The 11,673-nt window shown below is 39.4% G+C and overlaps 2 protein-coding genes across 4 annotated transcripts; one reads left to right on the top strand and one right to left on the bottom strand.

Annotated features, from left to right (window-relative positions):
- On the top strand, nucleotides 1-4,279 carry LOC124199249 (annexin B9-like). 2 transcript variants are annotated; one of them, XM_046594995.1, is made up of 11 exons: nucleotides 1-292; nucleotides 1,145-1,336; nucleotides 1,982-2,323; nucleotides 2,397-2,573; nucleotides 2,638-2,842; nucleotides 2,946-3,025; nucleotides 3,115-3,187; nucleotides 3,339-3,512; nucleotides 3,586-3,661; nucleotides 3,735-3,840; nucleotides 3,912-4,279. In XM_046594995.1, the coding sequence occupies exons 2-11, from the start codon at nucleotides 1,226-1,228 to the stop codon at nucleotides 3,960-3,962; spliced, it is 1,395 nt and encodes a 464-aa protein (XP_046450951.1). In that variant the 5' UTR covers nucleotides 1-292; nucleotides 1,145-1,225; the 3' UTR covers nucleotides 3,963-4,279. The 2 variants fall into 2 exon arrangements, with proteins under 2 accessions (XP_046450951.1, XP_046450952.1); XM_046594996.1 differs by lacking the exon at nucleotides 1-292 and adding an exon at nucleotides 812-913.
- Nucleotides 4,280-4,323: 44 nt separating this feature from the next.
- LOC124199248 lies at nucleotides 4,324-7,599 on the bottom strand. Of its 2 annotated transcripts, none has more exons than XM_046594992.1 (4): nucleotides 7,315-7,599; nucleotides 6,811-6,983; nucleotides 6,578-6,740; nucleotides 4,324-6,519 (listed from the first exon to the last, which is right to left on the bottom strand). In XM_046594992.1, exons 3-4 carry the CDS (start codon nucleotides 6,700-6,702, stop codon nucleotides 4,497-4,499), a joined length of 2,148 nt encoding a protein of 715 aa, XP_046450948.1. In that variant the 5' UTR covers nucleotides 6,703-6,740; nucleotides 6,811-6,983; nucleotides 7,315-7,599; the 3' UTR covers nucleotides 4,324-4,496. The 2 variants fall into 2 exon arrangements, with proteins under 2 accessions (XP_046450948.1, XP_046450949.1); XM_046594993.1 differs by having other exon boundaries at nucleotides 6,578-6,736.
- Nucleotides 7,600-11,673: the final 4,074 nt, after the last annotated feature.

Below are 11,673 nucleotides of genomic sequence, written 5' to 3'. Positions count from 1 at the left end.
AACACAGACGCAAACGGGTGGTATTCGTGACTCATTGCTTGAACGTGCAGTGGTGTAAAAAAATGGGAAACTATGCCGAGACCGAGCGGCGACCTACTTACGAATCTGTAGACTACAGAGCCTGCAGCTGCTTATACATAAAGGAAGGAATTGTACACTCGTGGCGCTAGTTGACGTTCACTAGTGACGACGAGAGTTGCCTCTTCCACATCAGCTGTTGAAACTTGTTATTCACATTAACCTCCTAAACGTTCCAAACTTGGTGATTTTCGGATTATTTACTCTTCAATAGGTAACGTTGTCACTGTTTGCCACTCTTACAAAAATTTCTGAGTTGTTTCCATCTAGTAGTTTTAGAGTAAGTTTAACTGTATTTCTAGTCAGATTGGGCTATTTTTTTTTTTACCTCAAAGAAATGAAATTATGGAGAAGCCAATATTTTTGTTCGTGGAACTTTGTTAACATCATAATTGTACATTATTATTGTCCTCCTTCAACCCTCACGAAAGACACGTGTTCTACAGAGCTCATTTGTTACAATCCTGAATCCATTTTATCAGCAATGGAAATCCAGCTATTTTTGATTATATTAGACTTGAAAATGTTGCGGGAGTGTTGAAGGAGAACAGTGAAAACTACGCTATCAATATGCAGCTCACGAAGGAAAATGTTTCAATATCTTTGGCCTATCCCTCGTATTTGCTTAGCACCACCAGAGCAAGTCTGACAGAGATGTCTCAGTTTTGGAACGTTTAAGCCACACCCAATAACTGAGCAATGCCCTTCCCTTTTTCCGACCGAAATTCAAATGAGCCGGTAGGGGGAGTAAGTTTGAAAAATTGTGGTCCACAGCTCCAAGTTTAGCAGAACAGTTTTTCAGTTTTTCCCTGATAATAATTCTTTTCCTGCACTGGTAAAAGTATATAGATATTAGATAACGTCATTTGACTATTTGGATTAGATTGTGCAATCGAGACTGAGCCTGAGACTCGTATATTCTTATCTGTGTTTATTATATTCACGATTTAGTGTTTACTGATCTCCCCGATAAACTTTCTTTTGACCAAATGTACACCCCTCAAGCAACTGTCAGTTTCTTTGGCACAGCCTTTTGATGTTTCTTCATTTCTCAATTATCTTTCAGTTGCACAAATCCAACTCTGTCGACGGGAAAAGTTTCCTTTTTCACGACTGTTGACTGCTGACGGGTGGTCTAATTCGGGAAATGAGTTATCCTAATTATCCAAACTATCCTGGTTATCCTGCTTCTACAGGTGGTTATCCTCCTTCCACTGGTGGTTATCCTCAGCAGCCTCAACCAGGATACCCTAATCAAGTAGGTATAGTGGTGTTTTTGTTCTTGTTTTTTATTTATTTTTATTTTATTTTATTCCATTTTTTTTTCGATTCGATGTGGGCGAGTCTTTTATCATAAATTTGCAACCCGTCGGAAGGCCAGTGAAATGCAACATCTTTATGTATTCATAGTGTATTTCAGATAGTCTAACTTTTTAATTTTCCAACTTTGTTTTTGTTTCTAACGTAGCGATTAATATCCAATTATTTAATTAAATTCAAGGTCCTATATCCTTCAGGGGATTTGGCAAAATGCCGGAAAAATATCAAACACGGGGAGGCATTATTGAGGGCACAAACACTGAGCAAGGCTACTAATGCGCAGTTGCAGTCATTAAAAAAAAGCTTTTCCTATTTTTAAAAAAATAATCCTTGTATAGTTGTATGTAGGGCGTCCCCCACGTTGCCTGCAAGATTTCCTAATCAGTCCAATTTATTTTTAGGGTATGGTAAGACCGGTCAGACAATCTGGTTATTCCAGTTAGTATTATTCGCAAAAGCTCTAGTTATTTGCGAAATAATGGATAGTTTGGATACTCTAATCAACATTGTTGAATAATTATTTTTACTAAAATGGAAATTGTATATTTATAAACTATAATTATTTCTCAATTAACTTCTCAAGGCATACCCAGGATACCCGACTGACCAAGCTCCGGCATATCCATCTTATCCCGGTATTCAGCCCGGCTACCCTAGTTACCCGCCAGCACCGAATCAATATCCTCCAGCAGCTGGTGCTGCTCCCGCTTATCCATTGCAGCCGCAACAACCATACTACCCGACACAACCGGCCCCCGCTTACCCTGCGCAGTACAACGCCAGTGCTCCGCAACAAGTAGGCTATCCGGGCGTTCCCGTGGCCCCAATCGGTTTACAGCCGGCTGTTTCGGGTGGAGTGTACCCGTCGATTGCCCCACCTTACGCTCCTTCGCCGCTTGGATATCAGCAGCAACAAATGGAAGCGGTAAATTTAAAAATTGCAGTTAGCTCTTAAATTTAGAATTGAATACAAATATTATCATATGATTCGATTGCAGAATATTCCTACCGTACGTCCGGCTTCGCCGTTTGACGCCAGAGCCGACGCCGATGCTCTTCATAAAGCCATGAAAGGATTGGGCACAGACGAGAAAGCTCTCATCAACGTTCTCTGTCACCGCAGCAGCTCCCAGCGCACTGCCATCTATCAGGCCTTCAAGTCAGGCTACGGAAAGGTATTTTTCATTTTTAATAAAATAATTGTGTTTTTCAGTTCAGAAATGATACGATTTTAATTAGGATTTGGAGTCGAAATTGAAAAGTGAGCTGAGTGGCACGTTTGAAAAGATAATGGTGGCCCTCTGTCTCCCTGTCGCCGATTTTATGGCAAGGGAAATGTACGAAGCTGTTAATGGAATGGGGACTAAAGAGGGAACGCTCGTTGAAATACTTTGCAGCGGAACTAACCAGGAGATCCGCGAAATCAATGCTGCCTATTTACGATGTGAGTATTTTTGTACACTGTTATTGTTATTGTTATCTCTAGCGATATTGATCGTTTGCTGTTAAGGAATTTAGCCAATTAATTGTGGTTTGTTATTTGTTAGTGTACGGTCATCCTATGGAAAAGGATATCAAAGGAGATACTTCTGGCGTCTTCAAAATGCTGCTCGTTTCATTGGCCCAGGTTTAAACCTTTTCTGATTTCGCATTTCATTTAATTGCAGAGTACAAATTGAAATCAATTCCGGTGTTGTTACGTCTTAACTTTAACAGGGTCAAAGAGATGAGAATCAGGGTGTTGACGTCGCCAAGGCCAAGGCAGATGCTCAACGTTTGTTTCAAGCTGGTAAGTTTAATTCCAATTTTTGGACTTTTAATTATTTTCCATTTTAGTACTATTTTATTTAATATTCATTTTTTTGTAATGATTCGCATTTAAATTAAAATTACTACTCGCAACTAATTTACGAAAATGTATGTTCTGTTTTAATTTCCAGGAGCGGCCAAATTGGGTACGGATGAAAGTGCTTTTAATTCGATTTTGGCGACTCGCAGCTGGGCTCATTTACGCCAAGTTATGTCCGAGTACCAAACTATGCACGGCCACACACTGGAACAGGCTGTCGTTAGCGAGTTTTCTGCCAACGCCGAGAGGGGTCTTTTAGGAATATGTAATTCGAATTCTACTAGTTACATTTAATTTCTTACTGAATTAAAATTTGTGTAAATTCTTTAACTTTACAGTGCAGTGTGCCCAAAATCGACCCGGATATTTCGCCCAGCGTCTGAATAACGCTGTTAGAGGAATGGGCACCAAAGAGTAAGTTTATATACTTGTTGGCATGTCTTTTGTATTGAATTGAATCTAATTATGTATTTTTTTTAATTTTCAGTGGAAATCTTATTCGCATCATCGTGAGCCGTTGTGACATCGACCTTGGCAACATCAAGAGAGAATATGAGAAGAAATTCAGCAAAAGTCTTTTAATGGATGTTTCGGTATGTATTTTTCGTCTTATTATTAATGTCTGATAATATTTTAATGACACGTCGAAATCATTTTATCGCAGGGTGACACGTCGGGTGATTACAAAAAGGCTCTCCTAGCGATAATCGGATGAAAAACATCTCAACTGAAAACAAAAGAGGCGTTACTTGATGGCGTTCAGTGTGAAATTTTCTCTCTATTTAGTTATTCACCTACACCTCTCATTATTGGTTGAAGCTTCTCTTTATTTTTACTGCTTCCTAATTTTAAGTTATTGGGTGCCAACCTAGGCTATGCTTCCGTGATTTGTGAAGCTTCCACTAAAGCCAATCGACTTCCACCAAATTTTTCATATAACAGAAGTAGAGGTTAGCTTTAAAAATACTATATCTTTAATGTTTGTTTTGTTTTTTCAATTCCCTGGTGGAGCTAAAAGGAAATAATACAGAATTTTCCAACAAGGCAAAATAAATGATACAGAAATTACGGTGAAATCAATTTTAAAAATATAATTTTATTTTCTAGTCCGAAATTGTGAAACATGTTTGGCAGGGGATTTGGGCAGCAAAATTGTTAATAATTTTCCGAGTTGAAAAGTAATTTCATTAATTGGCATGAGAATAACGTGTTGCAATTTTGGCATTGGCATTAAACAGCAAATTGGTGCTTAGACAGGGGAAGTGGGAATGACGATAGGTTCTTGGTAAGGAACTGGCCGGTGTTGTGCAACATGCATGCTGCCGTTGTTCAACATTCGATTTCTCCTGGGATCCAACTGGTCCTTGTAGAAGCTCAGTCTCTGCAATTGCACTTTATTCAATTCTTGCACTTGTTGAATTCCATCTCGATGTGTTAACGGCGTCTGACAGCTGTTTTTCCCATCTGTCAAACGCGCAAATGGCTGGTGGACATGCTGGGAAGATTGGCCAAGTTTAGATTTGTTTTGATCGGAGTGATCAATCCCAGTTGAAGGTTGATGATTGACGGCTGATAGTGAACAACCTTCAGTCATTGTTGCGCCACGAGATAACTCACGTTTGATATCTATCGGCACCTTTGAGCGAGAAGGGCCGAGCTCATCGAGCGGAATGCCGTAATTGTCCAAGTCGGTAGACGACAGTCCCGTTTTCTTCGATATGAAAGGAAATCGAATTTTGGACGGCGGATGATTGGGAGCAATCGGGTTGACTATTTGACCGTTTTCGTATTGACGGTATTTTTTAGACAGCGGAGATGTCGAACCTGATGAACACGACGGTTCACTCGAATTCTTCACGTCTTTCTCGGGGTTACTTTCTTCCAATCGGCGTAAATGTTGAACGAGATCTTCCTTCTGCGACGCGGTCAATGTCCGAAAATTTACAATCAGGGTTTTGAGCTCTTCACCGCTGAATAGTTGATCTTTTTCAACACGAGAATTGTGCGAATTTTTAGCACTTGTGGTTGAGTCCTTGTTTTTCAACTCAGCCACGCTGGGAGACCCAATGGCTGAGGGCAATGTTGTAGTCGATTGAAGAGGGCGCAACAGTCCAACAGCTTGCAGATTGCTAATTAGTTTCGCCATGTTAAAACCCGCAGGTCCGTCCGAGGAAGTACTAGAATGCGAAGTAACTGAAGGCTGCTTGAGGAGGCGCATAACGTTTTCAACAGCCTGCGAGGCAGCCGTTCCTTTAACTCCATCCAGGATTCCAGCCGAAATTAATCCTTTCAACTTCTCTTTCGATGTGTCGAGCAAATCAACGCAGGTTGGATCTTGGTTTAACAGTTTAGATGAGCTACCAATTTCACGGCGTTCAGACGATAGGGCCCGCGCAAGCATATTTGTGATGCTTGGACCAAGAGAATCAAGAATGTCCTCAAGGGCGACCAACATTCGGAGAACTTCGAGAAAATTTGGGCCAGATGGAAGTGGTGCGTCTTTTGGCATTTGGGATGGTATGACGTGACAAACGCGTTTCGGATTTTGAAGGACTCCCACGCCATTAGAAGTGGAGGGTTTTAGAGATGATTCGAAATTGCACTGCTGTTTGATAGCATGAGAAGAGTGGGGGTTTACTAGATCCAATCTGTCGTCATGATCCAGCGTCGGATGGAATTTCTTGGGAGAATTTTTTGAACTGCGACCCGCTAGTTGTCGACTTGGGTTGATGACGGATTCTGAATTATGTTGTTGACGAACATAAGATTCTTCTTGGTGAGATTTGCGCTTGCGGTTCAATTGAGCAGTTTCCTGGGCTTTCATCTCCTCTTCTAGGTCAAGTTCATTCATCCGATTGTTCCAGTACTTGATCCAATCTGGCATGAAGTCTTCGTCGCAAGATTCTCTCGACTTGTAACGAGTTTGACGTCTTTCCCAAAAAGATTGCCACTCGGCAGCGTAAAGAGGATGTTCCTCTGCCCGTTGCTCCTTGAACTGCCGCACCAGCGGCCTCTCTTCTGAAACTTCCGGTACTTCCGGATGCCATTCAGTTCGTAGCTGTGGCACAGGTCTCCACCGCATCGGGCCTTCTTCCCTAGTATCTTTGGATCTTCTCGGTGAATCGGGAGAAAGGTCCCGAAAGTTGATTCCAGATATTCTCCTTCCATTTTCAGTTCGATCAGAATCGAATTCCTCGTTTGAAGGCCGGCAATTTGCACTCGGCGAGCGACGATCTCGACGGTACCGCACTAACCGGCTCTCCGATTCAAACCTGAACACTTATTTTCATAAAATAAACGGCACACTCGACGTCAAAGAGACACAATTACCTTGGTTCGGTTCTGAAACTTGATTTTCGGCTGGAATAATGTGACACTCGTGGAATTCTCGCAGCTGGGATGTGATCGAACCGACTCCTATTTCTTCTCGACATTTTCCCAACACCTTTGACCATAAATGTTTAGTCTGTTGCTTGTAAACGACGTGTTCTATCTTCAAATAAACGTTTTTTCATCAACACCAGTTGATGATATGGTCAAGTTATTTTAGTTGGCTGATATACCTTTGGCTGTAGATGTCGAACAGAAGACACGTGACTCTGATTTAGGCTACGTATTCTGCTGCGTAGCTAATCATACTTTCGATTGGACTCATCTAGCTTAATACTTTTAAGATTAAATACCATCGATTTCTTTATTCTCAATCGCCAAAATTCTTCTTTCTCACGCTGGTGCCCTTTAGTGAAAACAAAAATAGAAAAGAGACTACTGTTAAACGATTAGCTTTACAAAGATCGGAAATAGACGGTGCTTATAAATGTGTACATTCAATCAGATAATAAAATCAGATTGTTTTCATAACTTGGTAACCAAACGAAGACTTTGATTTCCACAAAACAATTATCGGAACATAAAACATGAAACTCTGTGTGTTACGATGTTACCCGATACACCCAGATTTGGTTTTATTATTTGACACACATCGAAGTGATTTACGCTCACGGAATGGTCAGCATATGCTTTGGATGCCAACAAATTCAAAACAATACGATAACAGTTCTAATTACCTCACGTATAAGTTTTATAGTGATGATCACGAAACTCGACTCGCAGATGATGTGCCAAGAAATGCCACGAACTGGCTGGTGTTTGAAAAATGAATGAATATTACTTTCGTTCAACTCAAAGTAAACACACAAGTTGGGGAGATACGACAAAAACAAGATAAGGGAAAAGAGCCTAAGATAAAATATAGGCTAGACACCAGATAGTTGACACGAAATGTGTGAGACTAAAGAATAAACTGAATTGTGCTTGGGATAAATGGTTCAAATTACAGCTTCAACGAGAAATGAGAATGAAGACATTAGTCACGCTGAGTTGCCATTTTGTGTTATATAATCGTGAGGTAACATTTTGTTATTTTTGTTGTAGACTTGGCGTTGGCTGAATCAACGGTTACTAAGATTTAGTTGATAAGTCAAATATTTGTTTATTCTTCATTTTATTATAAATTTAATTACTTTTTAATGTCCATTAACTATGACACACTTATTTTCACTGATTTCAAGTGTGTGCATGCAAACCACACCCAAATACAAAATAAGCTTAAGGATTTGAACCAAGGAAGATTGCGATAAAAAATATATCTACTGACGTTAAGACACACATATCGGTTTTCGTTGCAGACGCAGAAGGTGTCAAATTACAACTAGATAGTTGTCTACGTAGTTCATCTCTGTTAACGCTCACGATTCGATCCAAACAATTTTATAATTTTCGACTTCCTCTTCTTGGTTTGCTTTGGCATAAAAATTGGAATTTTCACATAATTTTCAGTCGATTTCAAACGCGATTTTCAATATATATAGTTCGCCAGTTGGGCGGCATGAATTAAATTGCGCAACGAGTGAAACATGAGAGGACTTCAAATTTGTATTGGAGAAGGTTCCCACAGACCGCGAGTGGACAACGGTCGACACGATATGCCGACAATCAAATAATCAAATGACGGCCGTTAACTAATTAAAAAATATTATGTTCTTGTCTAATGACGAATTAGGAATTTTTACCTGCCGTCTCGTTTTTGTTAAATGAAGTAAAAACTTTTCTTAGAAAAGAAAACTGCTACAGTACGACTGGTCATTTTCGCTTAAACATTTCTTTTTAAAAAGCTGGTGTCCATTAATTATTGTATAGTTTTCCCATGTATCCGCATCTTACGGCAATATGCTTAATACAAATCTTCAATCTAAACGTGCATACATCCTCGCACACATCTCCTAAGAGCAATTGCAATAATAGGATGAATTGATTTACGCAGACGTTCGTGCTTGACTTTAGTGAAATCTTGTTTAAATACTGTCCCTGACCTTGAGGACCGACAGAGGCCAACTGAAATATAAACAAACCGGTGGCGTCACTGATCTGATGGGGATGTATTAAAAAACTAACGCTATATAAACCGATAAGCGCCGATAAGTTCTGAGATAACCAGCAATAATTATGGTAAAAATGGTTACCATAATGCTAATTGTAACCATAAAAAATGTTTTCTTCTCAGTTTAATGAATCGTGCCAGTATTTTTGTTTGGGAAATATTAAATAAAAGTTGCAGTAATATCTATTTACTTCTATTATTTGAGCAAATGATCTACGGAATAATTTACGGAAATATTCTTCTACATACGTGTAGAAAAAGAGTCAATAACGGACTTCGGGATCGATCCTATAAATGAGACAAGTCCAATGTAATGGTGAGCGATGCTTATTATAGATGTGTACGCTAATTCTAATTGCAAAAACTGAGAAGGAAAAAACAGAAAAACATTCTTATTATGGGTGGACCCCTCCCTTTTCTGATGTTTAAATAGTCTACATTCTAAAAAACTATTCATGAAATCTTTGTTAAACATCAGCTTAGTCTAGTGGGCAGTAGCCTTGTGGGCTAGTGGTTATCACGTCTGTCTCACACACATAAGCCCAACACGTCTTCAGTTCGATCATATAAGTTGCAACTGCAACTTATTCAATATTTATTTAATATCTTTAAATATTCAATGCAAATGTTACGTTGACCATATGCCCGTGAAACAATATCGTGATAATTAGCGATAAAAAACACTACACAAACGCCAAAATTGGTCATAGTACTAATAAGTGGATTATTTGCTGTTAGACGGGGAAATGTGATTTGGAATTTAGCTCCGTTAAGCAGAAAGGGAGAAACTGAATTCAAATCACCGTTAGCATCAATATTTTTGTTAATCTGGGTTAATATAATAAGTTAATAATATAATACGTTCAACGCAAAATTGGACGCTAATCACGAGAATTTGAAAGGCTGTCTGCTATTTATACGAGCAGGATCTGTTGATCAACTATATTTTAAAACCGTAGTTTCCCAAAGCACGATAATCCCATGGCGCGAAGATATGCAAGCTTTAATTGTCTTTGCTTGTGGTTAATTTAAATAAATTCATCGGGTCGCATATAAAAAATAATTACGATTCAGTTGCATCTGCCAGAATTGAACTGAGGACTTAATGTGCGAGACAACCGTGATAACCACTCCTACACTACACATGCGATAGTAACAAAATTATTTTAGACAATTTAATATTACGTTGATGGCATGATTACACGAACAATCTAATTTTAAATTAATAGAAAAACAAACTCAAATATAAAGACGCAACTTGATTTATTTTCTCAGTTCTTGTATAAAGATTGGCTTCAATAAATTAAAATTTCGCTTCATTTAATGTGTTTCGCTTTCTCTCATGCCTAGCGTTGGCCCTGGAATGCCTTTCAAAATTCTCCAATTCAGTCTGAAAGCAGAGCTTTTCTTCTTTTGTTCAAACTGGGTGAAAAGGGTTTCCCCGAGGTTTTCCCCCTTAATATTTTTTCACCGTTTTTCATTGAAGACTAGTAGGCTACCTGTTGAAAGGGAAAGGTTTATCCTTGGAGGCGCGAAGATAATTTTAGCAGTACAATAATCGTCTAGTTATACTGTACGCAAGTAAAATCGAAATGAATTTAGAGATTGAAGCCTACGTGTTCACATATGACTCTAAGAAACGTTTACTTTCTCTTGTCGTTGTCTCAGATCAGAGAAATCCGACTATAGGACTGGGCAACGGTATAAAAACGAAAGGAGCCGACAATTTTAAGGTACAGTTGACCATCGTTCTCGGTGTCAGTTAGTAAAGACTAGAATACCGGAATGGGGCTCTTTCACATCTGTTTTATTTAGCCGATTTATCTGGCAACGCAGCATGGCGCCGTCCTTTGGTAGGGCAAAAACGGGGAGAAGAGGGAGAATGGGAGGAATGGGAGGGAGGAGGGCGTCCTCCCATTCTCCCTCTTCTCCCCGTTTTTGCCCTACCAAAGGACGGCGCCATGCTGCGTTGCCAGATAAATCGGCTAAATAAAACAGATGTGAAAGAGCCCTATACTCTCCCAACATGGTTAAAGTAAAAACACGATATAATAATTTACAAATTATAAGTTAAGAAATGTTAAATCTTGATGAATATTTACTTTATATTAAAACTGAAATATATTAAATAATAGATATAGGTTAATATGAATTCGCTGAAATGTTTTTGTTGCTTGGCTTGGCGCTAGCCCATGGCACTGATGCAACCAAAGGAAAAGGACGAGGTTGGCGAGGTTGGTCTCAACTCTCATTACTCCAGCGGTTGCTCAATTTCATCACCGGACGATTCCAATGTTTTCTTCCGGACATGGTGGATATGCTCCTCTTACGCCTTACGGCCCAATCGTACCAGCCATCAGCCCCAGTTCCCCATTTCCAACCAGCTCCATCAGTATGGCCTCTTATGGCGCTCCTCCTTCGTCTGCTGGAGGTTATTAGAAATTCCAGCAGTTTTATCGGCGAATAATTAATCTTCAATGAAAATTAATAAATGTATATTCTTTTTTAAAAATATACTAACTTTGATCGAGCGCTTTTCTCATTTCAGTCCTATTCGTTCTCCCAAACATTATGGTTCTGCATTCTAGGTAGCCAGCCTTCTTCAGAATAAATCAATAACTCGTTTCTAGTGGGACTGCGTAGGCCTATCATCAATAATGCCGATTTACCTCATGATCTCTAGACTGACATCAACTACGGATTCATTACGTTCAACAGATTTCATAATTTTAACTATAACATTTGGAAAGCTTCTGCTGAAAATGAATTGGGGCGAGTAGACATTTTAAATAACATATTAGTACAGAATTCATACTTCTCGCTAATAATCGTAAGTTATGTCAGGATGGCCGAGCGGTCTAAGGCGCCAGACTCAAGCGTTAGCTTGCCAGAACTCACTTTGGTAGTACATTAGTATTCTGGTCTTCGATAGAAGGCGTGGGTTCAAATCCCACTTCTGACAGTGCTTTTTTTCAGTAATAAGTAA

Source organism: Daphnia pulex, chromosome 8, assembly GCF_021134715.1.
Source record: "Daphnia pulex isolate KAP4 chromosome 8, ASM2113471v1".
NCBI classification, from domain to species: Eukaryota; Metazoa; Arthropoda; class Branchiopoda; order Diplostraca; family Daphniidae; genus Daphnia; species Daphnia pulex.
Note: the sequence above shows the minus strand (reverse complement) of the source record. Positions and strands in the feature narration are given on the sequence as shown.

Bases quoted from the DNA above. Each gene is read 5' to 3' on its own strand.
- LOC124199248 (XM_046594992.1), bottom strand. From the start codon at position 6,702: ATGGTCAAAGGTGTTGGGAAAATGTCGAGAAGAAATAGGAGTCGGTTC. The intron at 6,520-6,577 runs GTAATTGTGTCT...ATAAGTGTTCAG, and splicing joins AGTTTCAGAACCGAACCAAG to GTTTGAATCGGAGAGCCGGT.
- LOC124199249 (XM_046594995.1), top strand. From the start codon at position 1,226: ATGAGTTATCCTAATTATCCAAACTATCCTGGTTATCCTGCTTCTACA. The intron at 3,513-3,585 runs GTAATTCGAATT...TTAACTTTACAG, and splicing joins GAGGGGTCTTTTAGGAATAT to TGCAGTGTGCCCAAAATCGA. The intron at 3,662-3,734 runs GTAAGTTTATAT...TTTAATTTTCAG, and splicing joins AGAGGAATGGGCACCAAAGA to TGGAAATCTTATTCGCATCA.